The sequence below is a fragment of the Phoxinus phoxinus genome (assembly GCF_949152265.1).
Source record: "Phoxinus phoxinus genome assembly, chromosome: 15".
Taxonomy (NCBI): Eukaryota; Metazoa; Chordata; class Actinopteri; order Cypriniformes; family Leuciscidae; genus Phoxinus; species Phoxinus phoxinus.
In genome coordinates this window covers 4208740-4232673 of record NC_136890.1, presented here as the reverse complement: position 1 = coordinate 4232673, position 23934 = coordinate 4208740, and the positions used below count along the sequence as shown (strand labels likewise).

Sequence of the window (23934 nt, the reverse complement as noted above, 5' to 3'; positions counted from 1 at the left end):
TCAGTGAGTGAGTAAGTGAGTGAGTGAGTGTCAGTGAGTGAGTAAGTGAGTGAGTGAGTGTCAGTGAGTAAGTGAGTGAGTGAGTGTCAGTGAGCGAGTAAGTGAGTGAGTGAGTGTCAGTGAGCGAGTAGGTGAGTGAGTGAGTGTCAGTGAGCGAGTAAGTGAGTGAGTGAGTGTCAGTGAGCGAGTAAGTGAGTGAGTGAGTGTCAGTGAGTGAGTGAGTGAGTCTCAGTGAGTGTCAGTGAGTGAGTAAGTGAGTGAGTGAGTGAGTGTCAGTGAGTAAGTGAGTGAGTGAGTGTCAGTGAGTAAGTGAGTGAGTGTGAGTGTCAGTGAGCGAGTAAGTGAGTGAGTGAGTGTCAGTGAGCGAGTAAGTGAGTGAGTGTCAGTGAGCGAGTAAGTGAGTGAGTGAGTGTCAGTGAGCGAGTAAGTGAGTGAGTGAGTGTCAGTGAGTGAGTGAGTGAGTCTCAGTGAGTGTCAGTGAGTGAGTAAGTGAGTGAGTGAGTGTCAGTGAGTAAGTGAGTGAGTGAGTGTCAGTGAGTGAGTAAGTGAGTGAGTGAGTGTCAGTGAGCGAGTAAGTGAGTGAGTGAGTGTCAGTGAGCGAGTAAGTGAGTGAGTGAGTGTCAGTGAGCGAGTAAGTAAGTGAGTGAGTGAGTGTCAGTGAGTGAGTGAGTCTCAGTGAGTGTCAGTGAGTGAGTAAGTGAGTGAGTGAGTGAGTGTCAGTGAGTAAGTGAGTGAGTGAGTGTCAGTGAGCGAGTAAGTGAGTGAGTGAGTGTCAGTGAGCGAGTAAGTGAGTGAGTGAGTGTCAGTGAGCGAGTAAGTGAGTGAGTGAGTGAGGGAGTGAGTGAGTGTCAGTGAGCGAGTAAGTGAGTGAGTGAGTGTCAGTGATCGAGTAAGTGAGTGAGTGAGTGTCAGTGAGCGAGTGAGTGTCAGTAAGCGAGTAAGTGAGTGAGTGAGTGAGTGTCAGTGAGCGAGTAAGTGAGTGAGTGTCAGTGAGCGAGTAAGTGAGTGAGTGAGTGTCAGTGAGCGAGTAAGTGAGTGAGTGAGTGTCAGTGAGCGAGTAAGTGAGTGAGTGAGTGTCAGTGAGCGAGTAAGTGAGTGAGTGAGTGTCAGTGAGCGAGTAAGTAAGTGAGTGAGTGTCAGTGAGCGAGTGAGTGAGTGAGTGTCAGTGAGCGAGTGAGTGAGTGTCAGTGAGTAAGTGAGTGAGTGTCAGTGAGTGAGTAAGTGAGTGAGTGTCAGTGAGTGAGTAAGTGAGTGAGTGTCAGTGAGTGAGTAAGTGAGTGAGTGTCAGTGAGTGAGTAAGTGAGTGAGTGTCAGTGAGTGAGTGAGTGAGTAAGTGAGTGAGTGTCAGTGAGCGAGTAAGTGAGTGAGTGAGTGTCAGTGAGCGAGTAAGTGAGTGAGTGAGTGTCAGTGAGCGAGTAAGTGAGTGAGTGAGTGTCAGTGAGCGAGTAAGTAAGTGAGTGAGTGTCAGTGAGCGAGTGAGTGAGTGAGTGTCAGTGAGCGAGTGAGTGAGTGTCAGTGAGTAAGTGAGTGAGTGTCAGTGAGTGAGTAAGTGAGTGAGTGTCAGTGAGTGAGTAAGTGAGTGAGTGTCAGTGAGTGAGTAAGTGAGTGAGTGTCAGTGAGTGAGTGAGTGAGTGTCAGTGAGTGAGTGAGTAAGTGAGTGAGTGTCAGTGAGTGAGTGAGTGAGTGTGAGTGTCAGTGAGCGAGTGAGTGAGTGTGAGTGTCAGTGAGCGAGTGTGAGTGTCAGTGAGCGAGTGAGTGAGTGAGTGAGTGTGAGTGTCAGTGAGCGAGTGAGTGAGTGAGTGAGTGAGTGTCAGTGAGTGAGTGAGTGTGTGTGTGACAGTGAGTGAGTGAGTGTGTGACAGAAGCAGGTCAAATGGTCATTTGTGGTAGTTTAAATCAATATAATGCAAGCATAAAACATAGAGTGGCTTACCATGTTTCTTATTTATTAAGGATCATTCACTCTGATCATCAGCATCTGTTGTGGTGCAACATTATAGAAAAACAACAATTACGAAATTAAAAGTGGATCAGTACCCCATATTATTACACGGCTAGTCGGCTACTAAAAAATTAGTTGCATCAGTGCTAGTTTATAATATTATAATAATGTCTCACTTTTTTCACAAATAACAAGTAATGTAATAAAGTATTACACGCTATACTAAATAAACAAATACTGACATGTAATAGCATAAGTTGTAATATCATCACATCTCAACACATTTAATGATGTTCTTCTTCACTGTCCATTGTTCAGAAGGGTATGAAGTTTTTAAGATCCAGTGTGGCATCAACAAGTGCAGATGCTGATGGCGTGGAGACAATCTGTATAACACTCTTATAAGATTGTGGATGGAATTTCATAAAATGTACACAGTACAAATAGCACATGACTACATTTACAAATGCTGTGTGACTGTAAGTGCACCTATTCGCAGAATAAACAAGATTATATTCGTTGCCATTTACACTTCATTCAAATAGTATCTATAACTCTGTAAACTCAGCATAATATACAATCTTCCTTGTCTTACACTGCCTTTTCATAATTCACTTCATGCCTTTAGTACAGGGTGTTTTTAATAATGGGACAAGAAGATAAGACTCTGTCCAAACGGACCAATGTTTCCATTTCTCAGACAGTAGATGCTAAACTCTCAATAACACTCAAATAAACGCACTTTGTTCTTGAGGGAGCATCTTTCCCCAGGAATCAGAAGATATTTCACAGTTATCTTGATAAACAAACGGAAGAACCTTAAGCAAATCCTTCACAAGCTTCGAAAACATCAAAAAGCCGTCGGTGTCGCATACAATGGTTGGGTTATTGATAGCATAGCGCTGTCTCTGTTTATAAACCCCATTCAATAACAACATGCTAACAATGCTAACAGCAAAGGCACATCTGACATTACAAGGATACAGCATTTCTATTTAACGCCCCATGTTCCTAATGCCTCGGGAATGTAGGATATTTAAGCAGTGAGTTCAGCTGTAAAGTTGTGTATTGTGTTTGCACGGATGTTGTTTTGATGGAGAGCTTTTGCTTACCCGCTGCACGCATGATCTTCTGCTCGGAGGAGAGTCACTGAAGTCAGTGTCGAGCGCTCCCATTGGACGAGAGTGCGAGCACGCGCGGCTGAAAACAGCCAATGACGTGCCGTAATTTAGTTTTCAATGTGCGTTTTCTCTTTCAAATGTTAGGCAAGGTAGGATAAAAAAATATCTTCTATTCTTAAACTTAATGCTTATTGTAATTAATTAAATTATTATTCAATAATTCCATGAATTATGAACATTTTAGACGTTTATCGTTAAAACCTATAGGCAATTTGAATTCATATTGTTGCTATTATAACATCTTTAATTAAAAGACAGGCAGTAACAAATTTTAATATGCACATGCTTGTCATAGAGTAAATTTACATTCAGAATAATATCTTTTATCGGGATGCTGCTGTCTTTTATCTGTTATTCAACTAAATGTTAAAAAACAAAAACTTTAAATTGTTGATTTAGTATCTGACATTAATGACACTTCATTCTTTATGGTAAACTTTTATCGAAATATGTTACATTTTAAATACTCATTTTATGTTACATTTTAAATAAAAAAGATGTTGCAATCACTGATCTATATAATGACATTATATAGATCAATGGTTGCAATACACAATATATATATATATATATATATATATATATATATATATGATAAACTGTGAATAGTATTTCAGAATCGAAAATCACCCTGGCAAAGCAGCAACACCATTAAAGACTAAAGACAGTGTCAGACTGCAAACAGCAATGTATTGCACTACGCCGGTTAAATGGTTTGTGCAAAAGTGGGTTTATTTTCAAATGAAAAATTATTCATAGAAACAAACATGACAGCAATTAGCAGATGGCAAATTTGATTTCACTTTTTGCATCAATGAATTTAGTAGTCTAATATACTAAGCTTAGTGTCCTTGAACTGCAAATATACTATAAATAATAATACAACTTTTTTGAGTCTATAAAACTAAACATTCATATCTGTAAATAAGAGAGAAACCTAAGAAAATGTCATACTGCAAACAGCAATGTATTGCACTACGATATTATAGAACATTTATACTAAATGGTTTGTGCAAAAATGGGTTTATTTTCAAATGGAAAAATAGAAAAAAAAAAGATTATAAAAAAAATTAACATTAATCTTAATAAACCACATCCTGAACCTAGAATGTCACGAAGCACAGCAATGTATTGCAAAATTGTTTTTATTTTCAAATGAAAAAGTATTCATAGAAAAAAAACATGACAACAATTAGCAGATGGCAAATTTGATTTCACTGTTTTCATCAATGAATTTAGCAAAGTCTAATATACTAAGCTTAGTGTCATTGAACTGCAAGTATACTATAAATAATAATTAAACTTTAAACTTTTTTGAGTCTATAAAACTAAACAACATTAATATCTGTGAATAAACCACATCCTGAACTTAGAATGTCATGAAGCACAGCAACTTTTCAAACAAACATAATAGGATTATAACAGGTCACGATAACACACATCTAAACAACCGGCTCTAGAACCCAACCAATCCAGCAGAACCCGACGCAGACCGATCCGAGCACACGGAGCCGTTGGCCCGAGAGGACCGTGAGCCTTTGGACTGAAGACTGACTGAACTTGCGGAGCGAGAGCCTCCGCTGGCCCTGTGACGGCTCGAGGGGTCCGAGGACATTCGGCTCTGCTCCGGGGCCTCAGACTCCTCAGGCTCCTGTAACGCTCGGGAGGAACGACACAAGCCGACGGGACTTAGAGACACGTCCGGTTGGGAATGAGGCTGGGGAATGTCTTCAGCGATAGCAGGAGGTTCTGAGTGAGTCTTTGATTCAGGTCGAGGGACGTCTGCCATCTGTGTGGAGATTAGAGAAATAATAATAATAATGATATAAATAAAACAAATACAATATCATTCAAAAGTTGGGCGTGAGATTAATGATTTTTTTTATTACTCTCCTTATTTGTTTGGACTTCCCAATCGGAATAAAAATGTTTATGTTTTTGAAAGAAGTCTCTTCTGCTCACCAAGGCTGCATTTATTTGATCAAAAATACAGTAAAAACTGTGAAATATTAAACTGTATTGTATTCCTGTGATCAAATCTGAATGTTCAGCATCATTACTCCAGTCTTCAGTGTCACATGATCCTTCAGAAATCAGTATAATATGATGATTTGATGCTCAAGAAACATTTCTGATTATTATCAATGTTGAAAACAATAGTGTAACTTAATATTTCTATGGAAACCGTAATTCATGCCTGAAATGTTTCCATATTTAGTTGGAAACACTTTTTCATGATCCTTTAATGAATAGAAAGTTCAAAAGAATAGCATTTATTTGAAATAGAAAACTTCTATAACATTTGTAATGTCTTTATACTGTCACTTATAAAATTAATGCACCCTTGCTGAATTAAAAATATATTAATTTCTTTAAAGTGGACCTATTATGCCCCTTTTTACCAGATGTATTATAAGTCTCAGGTTGTGTCTGTGAAGTTTCAGCTCAAAATACCCCACAGATCATTCATCACACCATGTTGTAAATGCCCATTTTTGCAACATGCTGTTTTTGTGCATGTATCTTTAATGTAAATGAGCTGCTTGATCCCCGCCCACTTTTGAGAAGAGGGCGGAGCCTGTAAAGCTCGTGCCTCAGATACTCTGATAAAAACTAAAACATCTGTTTGGTTTTGATTATCATCTCTATTGTGTTCACGCTCACGTGACATTGCAGTTCTTCATCATCAGGAAAGTTTATTATCTGTGCGTTTTAAAGCCTTATCAGTCTAAACTTCTGATATATGGTTATGAGAGCACCTACACCCGAAGCTCGCGCACAGAAAGCTGGATGTCAGACGGCGCGTCACATGAGTATTAATTTAAACTAAGTTCTCTTTCACGTCTTATTGCGCTTAAACTGTCAAATACACACAAAGTTCACATAAACACAGTTGGTTATATCTGTGAACGTAAACAGCAGGGAAAGTGTAAATCAGATCTGTGTATTAAAGTGAAAGCAGCGTAATATACAGTACAGACTGCTGTATATGCTGTTAATATGAATCAAATAACAAAAGATAAACAATCACTCACTGCTCTTGACTGAATAACTTTAGCAGCTTTAATAAAAATACATTTCTTAATGTTAAATGCTGTGGAGAGGAGATAAACATGGCCGACTGTGTACAGCCAACTCAGGGGAGGAGCTATGCTAATAGGGCGGATTCCGTGCCAGTCGTGGGCGGGGCCTGTGTATTTGTGATTTCACTCTGATTGGCTCATTTTGAGACACTGATTCAGATTTATGGGGAAAATATCAAATGGAGTGAACGGATTTTTACTACAACACACTGCGGACACATAAATCTTACTGACCCCAAACTTTTGAATGGTAGTAAATTAATATTAATTTTCTATTAAATAATTTTTGAATGTGTCATCATGTTTGTCTTATGTCTGCTCACGGCTGAAGTCTCCCTCCTCTCCTCGTTTCTCTGGTTCTCTCGGCTGGTGTGTGTCCGCTCTGTTGAGGAGAGCTGAGGATGCCCAAGAAGCCCGAAGTCTGATTGGTCAATTCCAGCCAATGACGCAAACCGGCCAAGCCTAAGAGGAAGAAATTCCCAATTAATCCCAACTTAATCTTCAAATATTAAAAATAATAAAAAATATGGAGTCAAGACTTCTGAAGAAAAAAGGCACAAAATTCATACAGTGGATGTAAAATATGAGATGTATTAGACATCTGGTAACAGATCACACAGACCCAGCATCTTTCAGCAGGTCCAGGAAGGCGTGGAATTTGTGGAAGGAGGATTCGATGCTTTCCAGCACATGTTCATCCTCTAGAACAGAGGCGTTGAGATGGGCTTCAGACAGGGATTGATTCAGACTGCGCAAACGCTCATTCTCCAGTTCCAGCTACAGGAAGAGACATGATTAACAGGATTTCTGAAATGTTACTATTGATTTTGCCCTCAGAATAACTGGGAATGCTTGTACCTCCACCAGGCGAGAGTTGTTCTTCAGTCTGGTGTTCCTCTCCTCTGCCAGCCTCAGCCGACACTCTTCTAGCTCCACCTGTGGGTGAGCCGAGGAAGTGCACCGCATTATACTTCATGTGTATGCTGGCACCAAAATATGTAACTGTATATTTAAGCCACACTTAAACATGTAAGAATGTCTTTACATTAGATAAAATATATAAACCAAGGGTCACTGTACATATAGTACACTTTTGGGCATTTTGTTTTTTCCTTTTGTTATATTAAGACCACAATAAAACTGTTTGGAAAACTATCACTATCACTGCTACTTTTCATTAATTGGATTATTTTACCCTTGTCCCAGACTTTCTGTCTTCAAACTATGAATTACCCATAAAAAAAAGAACTATTACATATTTATGACTAAATCTAAACAGAAGGACATGATCATAAGCCATTACCCAACACACCGAACAATTTAGCTTTGTTTTTATTTATCTTTCTTAAATTTGTGTATTTGTTTACCAACAGTGTGAGTAAATAGCTTGAGATGAAATATGAAATACGACTTAAATATTGAGGGACAAGTATACACTGTTGGAAAATGTTACTGGAAAAATTAAATACACAGTCTGAAAAGTGTTTATTTTCTAAAGGGCCAATAGTGGATCATACTGTACAACTACCGGTCAAATTTTGTTTTTGACAAAATTCAAATGTTTTTGAAAGAAGTATCTTCTGCTCACCAAGGCTGAATTTGTCCAAAATACTGTAAAACGGTAATAGGCCTATTACTAAATAATAGTAAAAATGTTAAAATATAATTTATTCCTGTGATCAAAGCTGAATTTTCAGCATCATTACTCTAGTCTTCATTGTCACATGATCCTTCAGAAATCAGTATAATATGATGATTTGATGATCAAGAGACATTATTAATATCAATGTTGAAAACAGTTATGCTGCTTCATATTTTTATGGAACCCGTGATACACTACTACCATTCAAAGGTTTCGGGTCAGTAAGATTTTTATTTTATTAAATTTTTTTATTCCTTTTCAGCAAAGACATTAAATTGTTTAAAAGTGACAGTAAAGACATTTATAGTGTGACTATTTCAAAAAGATTTCTATTTCAATTAAACTGTTCTTTTTTAACTTTATATTCATCAAAGAATGTGTCCCTCTTTCCAACATTTTGTGTTTTCCATATTGATAAGCATTATTAATATATTAGCAGCACCATTAATAATTGATAACAAATGAGCAAGAAATCGGCATATTAGAATCAAGGCAAAATTCAAAGTTCAAAATTCAGTTTGATCGCAGGAATACATTTCTTAAAAGTATATTCAGAGAGAAAACAGTTATTTTAAAGGGTTAGTTCACCCAAAAATGAAAATAATGTCATTAATGACTCACCCTCATGTCGTGCTAAGCCCGTAAGACCTCCGTTCATCTTCGGGACACAGTTTAAGATATTTTAGATTTAGTCCGAGAGCTTTCTGTCCCTCCATTGAAACTGTATATACAGTATACTGTCCATGTCCATAAAGGTATTAAAAACATCATCAAAGTAGTCCATGTGACATCAGTGGGTTAGTTAGAAGTTTTTGAAGCATCGAAAATACTTTTTGGTCCAAAAATAACACAAAATTATAAAAATGTTATAGACTGAGGGAAACGCACGCTGTAAAAGTGTCTCATCCGCGACATGCACATTTACGCACCATTAAAAAAATTATATCCACGCAAACAATGTAGAATAGCTTGAATATAGCGTGCGTCTCCCTCAGACTGTAAACGAAGCTCGGGCGCACCAGATAACACGTCATCAGCGTCTTCCGTCAGCAGCGTCACTGCGGAGTCCTGAACGCAGATTGACAACAGACCCGGGAGAGAATACAATGCTGAATAAAGTCTTATTTTGTGTTATTTTTGGACCAAAAAGTATTTTCGATGCTTCAAAAACTTCTAACTAACCCACTGATGTCACATGGACTACTTTGATGATGTTTTTATTACCTTTATGGACATGGACAGTATACTGTATATACAGTTTCAATGGACGGACAGAAAGCTCTCGGACTAAATCTAAAATATCTTAAACTGTGTCCCGAAGATGAACGGAGGTCTTACGGGCTTAGAACGACATGAGGGTGAGTCATTAATGACATTATTTTCCATTTTGGGTGAACTAACCCTTTAAATTGCGATAATATATATATTTTTTACTGTGTTTTTCTTTATACAAATGCAGCCTTAGTGAGCACGAGCAGATGAGACTTTCAAAACTTTAACTTTCAAAAAGTATTTCAAACTTTTGACTGGTAGTGTGTATCCATGTCACCTCTCTGAATAGTCTCTCCTGACTAAAGTGACATTTAGTTTTCCTCCCTGTCTCACCAAGCCTCCTCCAGAAGACACTCATGACACACATCGATCGCACAGACTGTTACTGTGTTACCTGTAATCGGCTGTTCTCTGTCTGTAATCTTCTGAACTGGACGCTTGTGATTTTCTCCTGAGGACTCGGTACATGTGGATCCTCCACCTCCTCGGACTCGGACTCCGTCTCCACTGTTACCCTCACAGACGTGGCGTTCTGATGAACAAAGCCATCATGACGACCACATTAACAAGAACAAAAACCACAGAGCACCAAATCAGCCATTGGATAAAAGTGCCTGCTAAATGAATAAATGTCAATGCAAAAACATAATTTACATATAAAGCACTAAAACAGCCCTTACTTGAAAACTCTGGTCTGGCATCCCATCAGCCTGTGACGCACCTCTTTATAGATCGACAAAGAGAGACACGTTCATGTATCTTATTGACTTGTGTGGAAAAGCAGATCTGAATTCTGTGAGGAAACTCTTCAGGGGTCTCATTTATAAAACTGTGCGTAGGATCCTTACTAAAAGTGTACGTGCGCCTGAAAGCCAAAGATCGCATACGCCAAAAAATATTCAGACTTATAAAACCGTGCGTACGCCTGTGCAAAATTCCCTTTATAAATCCCAGTCAGAGGAAGATTGTGCGCACATGAGTGTCTCCACCCCAAAAGATTTTCTCAATCTTTTCCACTGGCCAAATAGTATTTTTAATTGCTTTATTTTTTATGGAAACAGATAGACCTAATTGTGTATTACTGATTGTATGCGCGGAAATATTTTCTTAGACTAAGCATATTATCATGCGGTAAGCAATCCTGGCTGTAGTTAAAACATTAAAACACAGCATGCCACAGAAAAAGTGTTCAAAAGCATCGCATCCAGGACAAATATTTCCATCTTTTAGAATATAAAAATGTTGTGTTTATACCGAGGTTTTCCCGCAGCCAGCCGTATCCAGATCTGACGAAGGACCTTCGCCTGGACCCGATGACAACGCAGTGTGGAGGATCCCTTTACCACTCTACAGATAAAGTGTTGTCGGGATAATTTCAGTTTCACGTATCTACCCCAAAGTGATCAATTCTGTTTCAAAATTTTAAGGCCAGACAAGTAGTTTAAGGCTTGGTTTGTAGGGAATTACAAACCTACGCACATATTCAAATGCACATAACTATATAATTAATTCTTGATGCGCACGTGAGCATCAGTGTTTATCACAGGTTCGCGTTTAAAGTCTGTGTAGAGAGAACGGTGTCGTCTTAGCGGCCTCTAATTTAATAACTAATGATCGTTTCGACGGAAGTGAATCAATCAAAACTAACTTTAGCTGGAAAATAACATTATTCAAGAACCGCTATAAAGACAAAACAATCTGTTACCTTAAATTATCCGTTTATCTCTGTAAAGCAGCTTTGAAACAATCTACATTGTTAAAAGCGCTATATAAATGAAGATGACTTGACTTGACCAAACTGCTCCGTCTCCAAAATGTTTGTACGCATGGGTCAGAGTTTGCATGCAGGTGCACAAATTTTCCAGTCATGTTTGTTTTTATAAATCACAACTTATGCGTGGGAAGTGGCGTACGCCTCTTTCAGGCCCTGTTTTGTGTGACGCAATGGTTATAAATGAGGCCCCAGTTGCTGTCCAACCTGTCTGAAACCTATCCTGAGACTGATATCACTAACATCACATGCTCACCTCTGCAAGCCCGCCCGTGCAGCAGTGCGCCATGGGACGTACCCCACTGACCCAGGCCGAGGAGGCCTCCACAATGAGTTTACCGAGGACCGGCGAGATCCTGCGGAGAATGATGGGGAACAGTCCTGTCAAACAGACTAAACATCTCACTGCTAGAAAAAACTAGACAAAATAACTCCAATACCGATTCGATATGTAGCTTTCCCTGCGTTCCTCCTCCTCAACTGCCGGGACTGATCAAGAGTGTCTTTAGGAGAAGAAGGTTTAAGCCAAAGATACTGGAACACACAACACACTCAATGAGGACGGCACATGTGATCAACAGACTGTTAAAGATATTCATTACATTTTAATCAAGAAACAACAGATTCATGTAATAATCGAAAACATTTGCAAAAGTTTTCAGACCTGTGAATCATGGCTTTTGGCGTTTATGAGAACTTTTTTGAGCACAGCTTTCACCACATTATTATCTAAAAGAAAAGGAAAGAGTTGACAAAGTAATGTGAACATGATTTGGAGTTTGAACACGTTGTCTCAGAGTGCAAGTGCTGGCCAAACATCATCTTGAGGAACTGGTCTCATTTTATACATTAGAATATTAAAGTCAACATTAAATCCATGGGATTTTTAATGGCCAGTCAGGAACTCATTCAAATTCAGCGCAGAATTCTCTGTTATAAACCATATCAGATCATAGAGCTGATGTGGAAACCAGGAGGAACATTGTGCCATGAACGAACAAGTTATATAAGGCTTTACAATCCACAAACCACCAACATTCATCATGGATTTAATGTAGTAAAGCTAACTGTAACCATGGTATTGTGGCAGAAATGGTTTTTACATAAATTTCTGGATTCGTACAACCTTTTGAGAGTGAAATACAAGCACTCAAGGGCTTTCAAGTGCTTTTCCATAAAGCCCTGCACAGGCCTCAAATCTAGACCCTAGCCGATCGACAGATTATCCGAATTCTCGGCCCGAGTCGGACTGGAGCCAGTGTTTTGTTTTTTATATCCTCCCCATTACACAGCCTATACTACTGTTACAGCCATTAAAATGGTTCAGTATTGTTTTTAATGGCAAAGTATGTATATTTCTTTATTAAGTTAATTTAGAAAGAATTTCAGAGCATTTTTTGTTTGTTAAAATAAAGTGTTTTCAGGTGACGACCAAGATGCCAGTGGCAGACAGTGAGTTGACCACATGTTTGTTGATCAATTCAGCCTCTTTAGCCACGGGTATTATTTTCTTTTGTCTGAATATGTTTGTTTGTTTTTTACTCTCAAAAAAAAGCATACATGCTTGCATTATATGTATCACCAAGGATCACGGTTTCAGCAAAAACTTCTTTACTGTTCTACTGAAGAAAAAAAAGACACCATCTTGGATGGCCTGAGGGTGAGTAAATTAACATTAACAAATTATCCCTTTACGCAGTGCGACTGTTTTCAACATTGATAATAATCTAAAGGATCATGTGACACCGAAGACTGGAGTAATGATGCTGAAAATTCAGCTTTGCCTTCATAGAAAAAAATTACATTTATAAATATATTCAAATAGAAAGCAATTATTTCAAATTGTAATAATATTTCACAATATTACTGTATTTTTTATTAAAATAAATGGTGAGCAGAAGAGACTTCTTTCAAAAACATAAAAACCCTTCCTGACCCCAAACCCCATAGTTCTGGATGAGTTACCGATCAGCGGGTTTCTCCTGATGTCAAGCACACACAGAGTGGAATTGGACTGAAGCATCTTCTCTAGATCTTGCGCTCCTTCGTTCGAGATCCCACAGCGCTGCAGGTCCACCGCTAGAGGAACAGAAGGAGGAAATGTGGGTCTATGTGTGCTAGTCAAATATACTGTATATGCCTGTGTTAGAGTTGTCACAAAGTACCGACTCCGGTACCAAGTCGGTACTGAAATTAAAAAAATGTGAAATTAAAAAAATGTGAACGCGGTTGAACGGATTCTTAAACTCCTCTGATTCACGTGCTCAATATATATATATATATATATATACATGTCTCTGATTGGCCATTGTGTTCATGCGCTCAAAATATATGTCTCTGATTGGCCCTTGCATTCACGCGCTCAACATATGTCTCTGATTGGCCATTGCATTCACGCGCTCAACATATATGTCTCTGATTGGCCATTGCATTCACGCGCTCAACATATATACGTCTCTGATTGGCCATTGCATTCAACATATATGTCTCTGATTGGCCCTTGCATTCACGTGCTCAACATATATGTCTCTGATTGGCCCTTGCATTCACGTGCTCAACATATATGTCTCTGATTAGCCATTGCATTCACGCGCTCAACATATATATGTCTCTGATTGGCCATTGCATTCAACATATATGTCTCTGATTGGCCCTTGCATTCACGCGCTCAACATATATGTCTCTGATTGGCCATTGTGTTCACGCACTCAACATATATATGTCTCTGATTGGCCATTGCATTCAACATATGCGTCTCTGATTAGCCATTGCATTCACGCGCTCAACATATATATGTCTCTGATTGGCCATTGCATTCAACATATATGTCTCTGATTGGCCCTTGCATTCACGCGCTCAACATATATGTCTCTGATTGGCCATTGCATTCACGCACTCAACATATATATGTCTCTGATTGGCCATTGCATTCAACATATGCGTCTCTGATTGGCCATTGCATTCACGCGCTCAACGTATATGTCTCTATATGTCTTGAGCGCGGCAGCACAATGGCCAATCAGAGACATGTATGTTGAGCACGTGAATGCAATGGCCAATCAGAGACATATATGTTGAGCGCGTGAATGCAATGGCCAATCAGAGACATATATGTTGAGCGCGTGAATGCAATGGCCAATCAGAGACATATATGTTGAGCACGTGAATGCAATGGCCAATCAGAGGTGTTTGAGAATCCGTTCAACAGCGCTCAAAATGCTAGAGGGAAATGCTGGTATCGTCACTTTTTTAAAGTTTCAGTACGACTTGGTACCGAAGTTGGTACTTCTGACTAGGGCTGGGCGATATGTCCTAAAAAAAAATCCCCGATTTTTTCACAAAAAATTTAAATCGTTTTTTTTCCCCCCTATTTAAAATCAATCTGCATATGACAAATAAATTGTTCAAAACAAGTTTTAGCTTTATTTAATTATATAAAGTGCAATCAGAAACAACAAGCCAAGATGGTAGGCCCTGCCCTGCCTTTGTAAACAGTGAAAATGTAACATGACATAAAATGGGTGGATTGGGATTGGTGGGGATGTAAAAAACACTTGCATCACAATTATAAGTGTATTGTGATTGTCAAAACAGTTGGTGACTGATATTATAGATAAAACCGATTTTCATTCAAACATATCGACGTACACTACACATTCGAGTTAATAGATGTATCGCCCAGCCTTAATTATACGCTATACTGAAGAGGGGGAGAAAAAAAATCTAAAAAAATAGATTTTTGGAAAATATTAATAGATTTGACCTACCAACTCGATTTTTTAATCGAATCAATTTTTTTTCCAGCCCTACTTCTGACAACTCTAGCGTGTGTGTTGAAGAGTGACCTCTCGAACCTTTGACCCACAGGTCCTCTGTAAGCTCACGGGCGAGTGCCATTACTCCTCTGTCTCCGATCAGGATGTTGTCGTTGAGAGTAACTCTGCGCAGTCCTTTCATGGCTTCAAACTCAGCCCTCCTGTAGCGCAGCGTCTCCACCCACACCGCACTGTGCCGCCTCACTGCCTGGTGCTAAACGACAGGTGAAACTCACGAATCTGCATCCAGAGAAACTAATTATTCTAATAAATGTGGACTTGTACCTTTATGATGTTCGCCATATGCTCCGCCCCCTGCCAGGTAACATTACAGGAAGTGAAATCCACGGTCTTAATCGATGATGAATATTTCACACTCTGACAAATGACTGATCAAAGGACAATATAACAACAAAAATATTTTCTGCATTAATAACAATTCAATACATATAAACACAATGTTTGCATGTGAACAAAAACTTCTCGCATATGAGTGACCAGTGCTGGGTAGTAGCAGTAACTGATTACATGTCATCTGGATTATGTAATCAGATATCACAAATTAAGCACTTGCAATTAGATTATATTACATTTTAAAATACTTGTAATCAGACTATAGTTACTTTTGTATTGATTGCATGATTACATATTATTCACACAATGGCACAATCACACAATTCATAATTTATTGATTCTCCCTAATTCTTCTTTTTCATGTTTTAAAATAAAAATAAAGAAGCATATTGCTTATGTACATTCAGAAAGTTTTCTAGTTTTGTGAGATTGCACATAATTATATAATTACAATCGAGAGCCACAGACCGCTGGCTTTACACAAATCATTTCACTTTTAATATTTTCTCAACACTGCATATCAAATCATCTCCTGATTAATTATTATTTGAATTATCACTCACCAAGTCATTTAACCCTGCATTACTGTCTTTGGAAGGTTTTTGTCTTTCAAACATATGATTTTAAATGTGTATTATTTAATTATTAGCTTTTCATTAAACTCACAGTCTGGGAAACCCTGATGTAATGTAAGATTTAATGCTCTTTGTATTTTTATATCAACATGGTACAATACTATACTATTCAAAGCAATGTGATAAAAAAATCATGTTACCAACAATAATTTTTATCATGTAATCTGTAATAAGTAACGGACCAATTTTTTTTAAGTAAGCTTACCCAGCACTGTGAGTGACACAAATCCTTTTCCCACAAAACAGTAAAATGTCTGATGGGCCGAATGAAAACTTCAACTCACCTTCCAAACCTTGATCTGCGATCGGACAGTGTGCTAAAGAGAGATGCTCCAAGGACGCACTCTTCACTAAACCCTAAATGGAAATTGACAAAGTTATTTGAACATGCTTTCAAACAACCTTCAAATAAAGCTGCAGTCCGTAACTTTTTTGTGTTCAAAATGTATAAAAATTACATAAATATTACAATGAGCGAGTACACCAGGAATCCATTTTCCAACCTGTGTTTTTGTCCTGAATCACCTATAATATGTGTTTATATTGGGACTATTTTACACCTGTCGTTTCGTACTGCTGCGGAGTTGAGTGTGTGTGTGTGTGTGTGTGTGTGTGGCTTGGTTTATTATACATTGTGGGAACCGAATGTCCCCACAAGGATAGTAAAACCTGAGATCACCTCCATTGTGGGGACCAGCCAGCGGTCCCCATGAGGGGAATGGGTTAATAAACATACTAAATTATATATTTTTGAAAATGTAAAAATGCAGAATGTCTCCTGTGATGGGTAGGTTTAGGGATAGGGGCAGTGTAAGGGGATAGAATATACAGTTTGTACAGTACAAAAACCATTACGCCTATGGAATGTCCTCACAAGGATAGAAATGTAAAACTGTGTGTGTGTGTGTGTGTGTGTGTGTGTGTGTGTGTGTGTGTGTGTGTGTGTGTGTGTGTGTGTGTAGAGGAGAGTCTGCTGGAGAAAAGAGAACGAGACAGAGCGCGTCACAAAACAAGAATCAACATCAGATCCTGAGTGTGTGTGTGTGTGTGTGTGTGTGTGTGTGTGTGTGTGTGTGTGTGTGTGTGTGTGTGTGTGTGTGTGTGTGTGTGTGGTTGGTTTTTCAGAGATGGAGAACTGAGGGTAAAAGATAATGGCGTTTTTAGAACTCAACAGGAGAGTTAGATGTTTTATTGAACAGATAAAGTGTCATATGCATCTCTCTAACAGAGTTCACTGTAAAGCACTGTCTATTGTGAAGATCATCTCAGTATGGTTGTTGTGCTGGAGTTTATTTTAAAGGAAGTACCGCGTCTATTAATGTGTAAACATATATGTACAGTAACGTCTACAGCTGGTCAGTTTGAGATCCTTTCCATCTAAACTGGTTATTATCTCTGAAGTCTAGCAGTGAATGTTTTATGAGCCGGAGGAGAATCATATTAATCCACAAAAATGCATGAGTTTTAGTTTTTTAACCACTAGAGGGTCAAAAGTTACATAGTGTACCTTTAAGTATTAATAAAACAAAATTAAAATAAAAGCAAACATATAAATAATAGCTGGACCTTAGTGAGAGCTGTGAGGTCCCTCTCTCTCAATGGTAAACCGTGCAGATGAAGCGTCTTCAAGCTGCTGGACTCACACAGGCACTTTTGCACAGCCTTACACAACTGAAGCGTCATATTCCTGGAATGAATCACAGGAGTCTTCTTCTTATTATGGGCCTTGTAAGAACCTGAGAAGAAAACACACTCAATCGTAACAAGAGTTTTGAGGATCCAGGGCAGCTTCCTCAAGAAAAACATTTCTATTTAACAAGTTACGTTGCAATTTAAATGTAATAATAACTAGTGCTGACCTGTACATAATATGTGCAGTACAGTTTAAAGGGTTAGTTCACCCAAAAATGTAAACTTTGTCAGTAATTACTCTCCCTCATGTTGTTCCAACCTCGTAAGACTTTCGTTCATCTTCAGAACACAAATTAAAGGGGTGGTATAACGCCCTTTTCACAAGATGTAAAATAAATCTCTGATGTCCCCAGAGTGTGTGTGTGTGTGTGTGTGTGTGTGTGTGTGTGTGTGTGTGTGTGTGTGTGTGTGTGTGTGTGTGTGTGTGTGTGTGTGTGTGCGTGTGTGTGTGTGTGTGTGTGTGAAGTTTGAGCACAAAATACCCCACAGATATTTTTATATAGCATGTTAAAGTTGTCACTTTTTGAGGGTTTGCAAAAACACACCTTTTTTGTCTGGCCCTTTAAATGCAAATGAGCTGCTGGTCCCGGCACAGGGGGCGGAGCTTCAAGAGCTTGTATCCTTTTACCTCACACACACACACACTAAAATGACAGAAACTGTTCTGCCTTTAATGTTAAAACAGAGTCAGACAAAGATGGAGAGACTCAAGAAGAAGTGACAACATGTAGAAGCAACAGGACGTCTCTGAATGGTTAGTTGATGAGTTTATGTCGCTGATGTGGAGTTAACGATCTTCAATTAGCATATTCTGTCATGATAATCTATAAATCGCTCGTATAGGAACTGTTGTGAGACGCACACAGAGTGACTTTCTATTGCATGTGAAAAGATGGATGCTAAAGTTTGAGCTGACTCACAAATGTGCTCGACTACAACAACCCTCCCTCTTCTCAACATGGACTGTGTTCCCGGGGGCGGGGCTTATGTACATTTTAGGGTTGGTGATGTCACTAACCCGGGAGTAATGTCGTGTAGTCTCTACCAGCCGTTTGTTGTAGTCCTTTTCTTTAAAAGCAAATATCTTCCTTTGCTGTGAACTTTGAGCGTTGTAACTTTGCAGATGTTGTTTATGATCAAACAGCAACATTACACACTAACTACAGTTAGAAAAGTGAAATCATACTCAACCACCCCTTTAAGGTTGAGCCACTGTAGTCACTTGGACTGTTTTAAACATTGTCTTTACTAACTTTCTGAGCCGGCAAGTTTCAATTACAACAGAAGCCCCTGGAGAAGTGAGACTGCTCTCAGATTTAATCACAAATATCTTCATTTGTGTTCTGAAGATGAACTAAAGTCTTACGGGGTTGAACAACATGAGGGAGAGTAATTACTAACCCTTTAATATATTTCCAATAGATGTTTTTTGTAAACACGTGCAACAGACACTCATTGTGCATTCGGTGTATATTGTGTGGTTGTCTGTCCACTAACTGTGAGCTCCAGTGCCGGTGAGGTAGCAGCTCTTGATGGACACATGCTGGAGGTGTTTGTTGATGGCCAGGGCCGACAGTACGGGCTTCCAGTCCGCTAGACTGATGTGATCCGGGTTGAAATCCAGCATCCCTCGACTCAGGCTGGCCTTCACCGCACGGACAGGAGCCGATCCTTGAGCCGAACACACATGATCGTAGAAACCTTCAAAGTCCTGAGCGCCTCTCCGACGGATCTGAGCGGGTTCCAGCATCACGCAGCCTAAGACAAATCACAAGTCAAAGCTGAAGGGATAACATATGAACTATGACAATTGTGTGCAAGAGAAAAAGACATCAACAGGAAAAAAATATGATTTTTTTCTTGATTGAATGTGCACTTCAACTTCACATCTTAAAAAGTATATGGAGATGGTATTAATGTATATGTATATGGAGTAAAGTATATGGAGATGGTATTAATGTATATGTATATGGAGTAAAGTATATGGAGATGGTATTAATGTATATGTATATGGAGTAAAGTATATGGAGATGGTTATTAATGTATATGTATATGGAGTAAAGTATATGGAGATGGTATTAATGTATATGTATGGAGTAAAGTATATGGAGATGGTATTAATGTATATGTATATGGAGTAAAGTATATGGAGATGGTATTAATAAAGGCCACTTAAGTGAACTTATAAAATACTTTACTTTTATGATTGTCTATTAACACACTTAAGCACACTTTTTCTAAATAATATACAAATATATTTAATTTGTAAAAACTTCATGTTGACATTTAAACATATATTTGTTATTATATTGTTAACCTAACCCTTGATTTCAATATACAAGTATTATGAATAATGGTTAAAATGTTTTAAAAGTAATAGGGAAAAAGATCGATCACACTTTGTATTAGGTTTCTTTAACTACTGTGTACTTGTTGCATCAAAAAATAATGCACTTATTGTGTTCATGTTGTATTGCAAAACACTTGCTGCTATTTACTTAGTAATAGTAATGTAATGTCACCGTAACATACACAAGTCTTAAAGGTACAGTACAAGTGAATGTGAAAAATTATCATGTAGGACTAAAATATATTATATAATTAAAAGAACGTATGCAGAACAAAGTACAGATCAAAGATTTTAAGGGAATTATATGTTCAAAAAAAAATTCCCATTGTTTTATATATAATTATTTACTATATAGTTTTTAATGCCATTACAACTGTAACTAGCTAAATTACAGTAAATATATATATATATTACCTCACTTCATTTTTTCATTTTTTTCAAGGGAAAAGTTACAAAAAATTACCGTAATTAATTACGTAATTATTACACCCAACATTGATTAACATACACAAGTCTTAAAGGTACAGTAACAAAAACCGGATCTACCATACGGGCAATCTGGGCACGTGCCCAGGGGTCCTTGCGCAGAGAGGGGCTTATATAGTTTTTAATGCCATTACAGCTAAATTACAGTAAAAAAAAATTGGATTACCTCACTTTTTTCGAGGGAAAAGTTACAAAAATAACCATAATAAATTACGTAATTATTACACCCAACATTGATTAACATACACAAGTCTTAAAGGTACAGTAACAAAAAAAAGTGAGTGTAAAAAAAAATGTATGCAGGCCCAGATCTACCACCATACGGGCAATCTGGGCCCTTGCACAGAGAGGGGCCCTCCGTGATGGGAGTTTTTTTTTTTTGTGCTACATAAAAATAGTTTACACAAGGCTTGGCCTCGATCTTGATGATTAAAACATGAAATCGGCGGCAGGCTTTGCTCCGTCTTGTTATAATCAGCACGTTCTTCATTCCTCAGCGCACGTCAGAAACAGATGACAGGGTGTGTGTGTGTGTGTGTGTGTGTGTGTGTGTGTGTGTGTGTGTGTGTGTGTGTGTGTGTGTGTGTGTTCAACTGAGCCTCATTGGTCTGTCACTGCTCGTCAATGTCAGAATATTTGAGATGACCAATTAAATCAAAGTAGGCGGGCTTTATGTTCACAGACGCTGCAGAGCGCGAATTTTAGCCGCGCGACTCGACACTTCAGTTTACGGTCAAGAGCGAGATAAGATGCAAGTAGCTAAACTAAACATTTCATATTTGAAAGCTGTTCAAAAGTAATCAAACTAATAAACTTTTGTCTAATTTTTCCATTTTTAACTGAAAATAGGTCTATGTAACGTGATTCATGTAATGTAATAATTAGTTTACTGTTATTGTGAGGGGACAAGAAACATTAACAAAGCTGTTTTCGGCACAAAAAATAGGCACAATAGTAATAATGAATGTGTACATATTAAGAATTAATATAATACAATTTGTAGCATTCAGTAAATTTAAAAAAAGCTCAGCTTTAAGAGGGGAAGAGACCGGGCAGGATAAAGAGACTGAGAGGAAAAAGAAAGAGTGATGGAGATGAGGAGAGTGCAATTGACAAATAATCTACTGTCCACTGGAATGGTTTTAAAGCTATTTCTTATCCTTTTTTTTTTTTTGCCTTCAAAAATCTTGAAATGCACATCGGAGAAATAAAAATGTCCACAGGGGGAGCCCCCGAACCCCCTAAAAACGTAAATTTACGACCTCAGTGATTATAAAGCCCTGCCTATGGCCCTGTATTAGGCACCAGATCAATAATGAATGTTGTGAATGAATTTAATAAACTTAGTTACCTAGCTTTCCTGGTAGCCTTCAGTAATTTAACATCTCTAAGTAAAAAAAAACCCTATGTTTACTTTCTTCACTTTATCGGCTCCTTTGGAGGGTGTGGTCGTCAGGTAGGGGAGGGGGGGCATGAGCTTCAGTGTCCAGGGGCCCCTGGGGGTACTAATCCAGCCTTGCCTAAATGTAGGACTCAAATATATTGTATAATTAAATGAATGTGTGCAGAACAACGTGCAGAATGTGTCCAGTGTAACTTTAAGTTACTTTAGGTTACACTGTCATTGCAATAAATTTAGTGTAAGCCACTTGAATAATTAATATCATCAGCTAACGTTAAATAAAACATCAGTAAATCCACCTGATAGTTGATCAGATACAGAAGACCAGAAGAAAATCAATTATCCTTTATTCTTCAGATCCTGATTGCTGAAGCAAACATCGATACGTCAAAAAAGCGTGTATCTAGCCAAGTAACGTTAATTTGGCCAGGTTATTCCTCAAATCTCTATGATATATGTGTGTATTATCCATGAGTAACGTTACCTTTAATAACGAACGTGAGTTTTGTCTAAACTAACGTTACAGCAAGCGGTTTAAATCTGATTTGCTGTCTTTATTTATCTGTTAAAAGAAGTTAAAGGAGGATTACCTGTTTGTTAGTTCTGTTGTCGTGGTTTCCACTCTAGAGACTGACTGATAACTAACCCAGCGTGTCACAACAAACCGCGGTGGTTTGAAAGGGTAACCGCGTCTCATTCTGCGCGTGTGAAACTCCATCTGCGCATGTGCGATCAGCGCCTCCTGCTGGCCGGAGGTACAACAGCGTCACTTAAAGGGGCCACGCCAGGAAAAACAATGCCTGTCCTTGCTTCACTGTTGTTGACGATTCAGTAATTAGTTATTCAAAAATCATCATGGTTTTGACATAGGATTAAGAACAATAAGTGCTACCAGTTCTGATGTAAAAACTAAATTTAAAATGTTGTTTGGGGTGCAATTAGAAACCTTGACTAATATTAAAGTCTCCATGAAAGTTTTTTGGCTTTTACTATGAATATGTTAGCCTTACTGTTATCTATAAGCTTGTTTGCTCCTAAACAATGCCAAAAAAGAAGATATAAGCATTCAAAAATACAGTCTCTCACTTCCACCAATATGGATCAATGATTTTGATAACATCACTCTGCACTTAAGCTTCTCATCAGATTTTCTGTCCAATCAAATGCTCTCTAGAATCTGAAGCTCCGCCCCCTATATTAAAAATAGACGCTGAAGCTGTGGTGGCTGAAATCGGTCATTTGTTCACACAATTGCTATTGTCTCCATGATGACTGGCACATAGTTCACTATATAGGGGATAGGGAGTGATTCAGACGGTGTAAATATGCTTTCCATCGGGGCGGGTGAAGTCTGGTTTCACGTTAGTGTCGCGCGAACCACCGCAGCTCCAGTCATCATATGATCGAGTCGCCGCAGATCAGAAAACGTATCGAACCCTTTTGAATTCTGCACTGAATACTGTATTTTAAAACGATATGGAGGAGATTATGAGGAGAAACGGTTTGAGTTTAGGAGGAAACTGGGCTTTACCGAGCTAAAGCTCTGGCCGAGCTGCTGTGATATAAACTAAACGCTATTGGCTATTTTTAAAAAGGGGAGGAGCTGATTTATATGCCCCGCCCTGTCTTCCCGTTTCAGTGGAAATTACATCAACACACTGAATAATGCTGCGCGATTCAAGTAACTTCAGTGGGCCTTTAAAGTCCACATGAAATCAAAATTGACCATATTTACATTGTTTGCATAAATTGATCGTTTTGTGGTGAACAATTCATCCATGCAAGTCAATCCACACACAAAAAAATTTGGCTTCGTAATCTTTAATCAAAATCTGAAAATGCCCCTCCTCTCTGCATTGGAGGATCTTCCCTGATGACGTAGGTTTGACGGTTTTGGTGTCTGCTTAACATCCGTAACACCTACTTTTCTAGATCCAATCAGGTGCTAGTTGGAAATAAAGCCACGCCCACTATTTTTCCTCATTTAGTATTCCGTTTCTCTCGGAAATACGTCACAACACTGAGATAAAGTCGGTTGCTACTTCCGGTTCACGCGGACTTTAAATTTAAAATCAGGGAATATTGTAGCCTAAAATAATTCAATATTTTATTTTTTTAATTATTAGAAAGACTTTCTTGAGGGAATAGCAACTAAAAGCATTGATTTTTGATCGACAAAAACAAACTTTTTCATGGTTTTAGATCGTACATTTACATCGAATCATTTAGCTGATGCTTTTATCCAAAGTGACTTACAAATGAGGAGAGCAATAGAAGCAATCACACCAACAATAGGGCAACAATATGCA

The 23934-nt window shown here is 38.3% G+C and overlaps 2 protein-coding genes across 7 annotated transcripts in view; both read right to left on the bottom strand.

The window, feature by feature from the left end:
* The window catches only part of cabin1 (calcineurin binding protein 1), a 139639-nt gene extending 136532 nt beyond the window's left edge, over positions 1 to 3107 (bottom strand). For 4 of the 5 annotated variants that reach the window (XM_079637527.1, XM_079637528.1, XM_079637525.1 and 1 more), the window contains exons 1-2: positions 3055 to 3107; positions 1934 to 1978 (exon numbers count right to left, since the gene is read on the bottom strand). In XM_079637527.1, coding sequence (XP_079493653.1) covers positions 1934 to 1936 — 3 coding nt within the window. In that variant the 5' untranslated portion in view covers positions 1937 to 1978; positions 3055 to 3107. Of the gene's footprint in view, positions 1 to 1933; positions 1979 to 2926; positions 2991 to 3054 lie in introns of those variants that run through there. The other variant, XM_079637524.1, reaches the window with a different exon arrangement.
* A 727-nt stretch (positions 3108 to 3834) lies between these two features.
* Positions 3835 to 22359, bottom strand: cep78 (centrosomal protein 78). Of its 2 annotated transcripts, none has more exons than XM_079638358.1 (16): positions 22216 to 22359; positions 18885 to 19145; positions 17262 to 17431; positions 15980 to 16052; positions 14992 to 15095; positions 14746 to 14920; positions 12857 to 12970; positions 11556 to 11620; positions 11332 to 11425; positions 11148 to 11247; positions 9801 to 9843; positions 9515 to 9652; positions 7065 to 7142; positions 6829 to 6983; positions 6530 to 6668; positions 3835 to 4912 (listed from the first exon to the last, which is right to left on the bottom strand). In XM_079638358.1, exons 2-16 carry the CDS (start codon positions 19135 to 19137, stop codon positions 4580 to 4582), a joined length of 2034 nt encoding a protein of 677 aa, XP_079494484.1. In that variant the 5' UTR covers positions 19138 to 19145; positions 22216 to 22359; the 3' UTR covers positions 3835 to 4579. The 2 variants fall into 2 exon arrangements, with proteins under 2 accessions (XP_079494484.1, XP_079494485.1); XM_079638359.1 differs by lacking the exon at positions 22216 to 22359 and adding an exon at positions 21638 to 21757.
* Positions 22360 to 23934: the final 1575 nt, after the last annotated feature.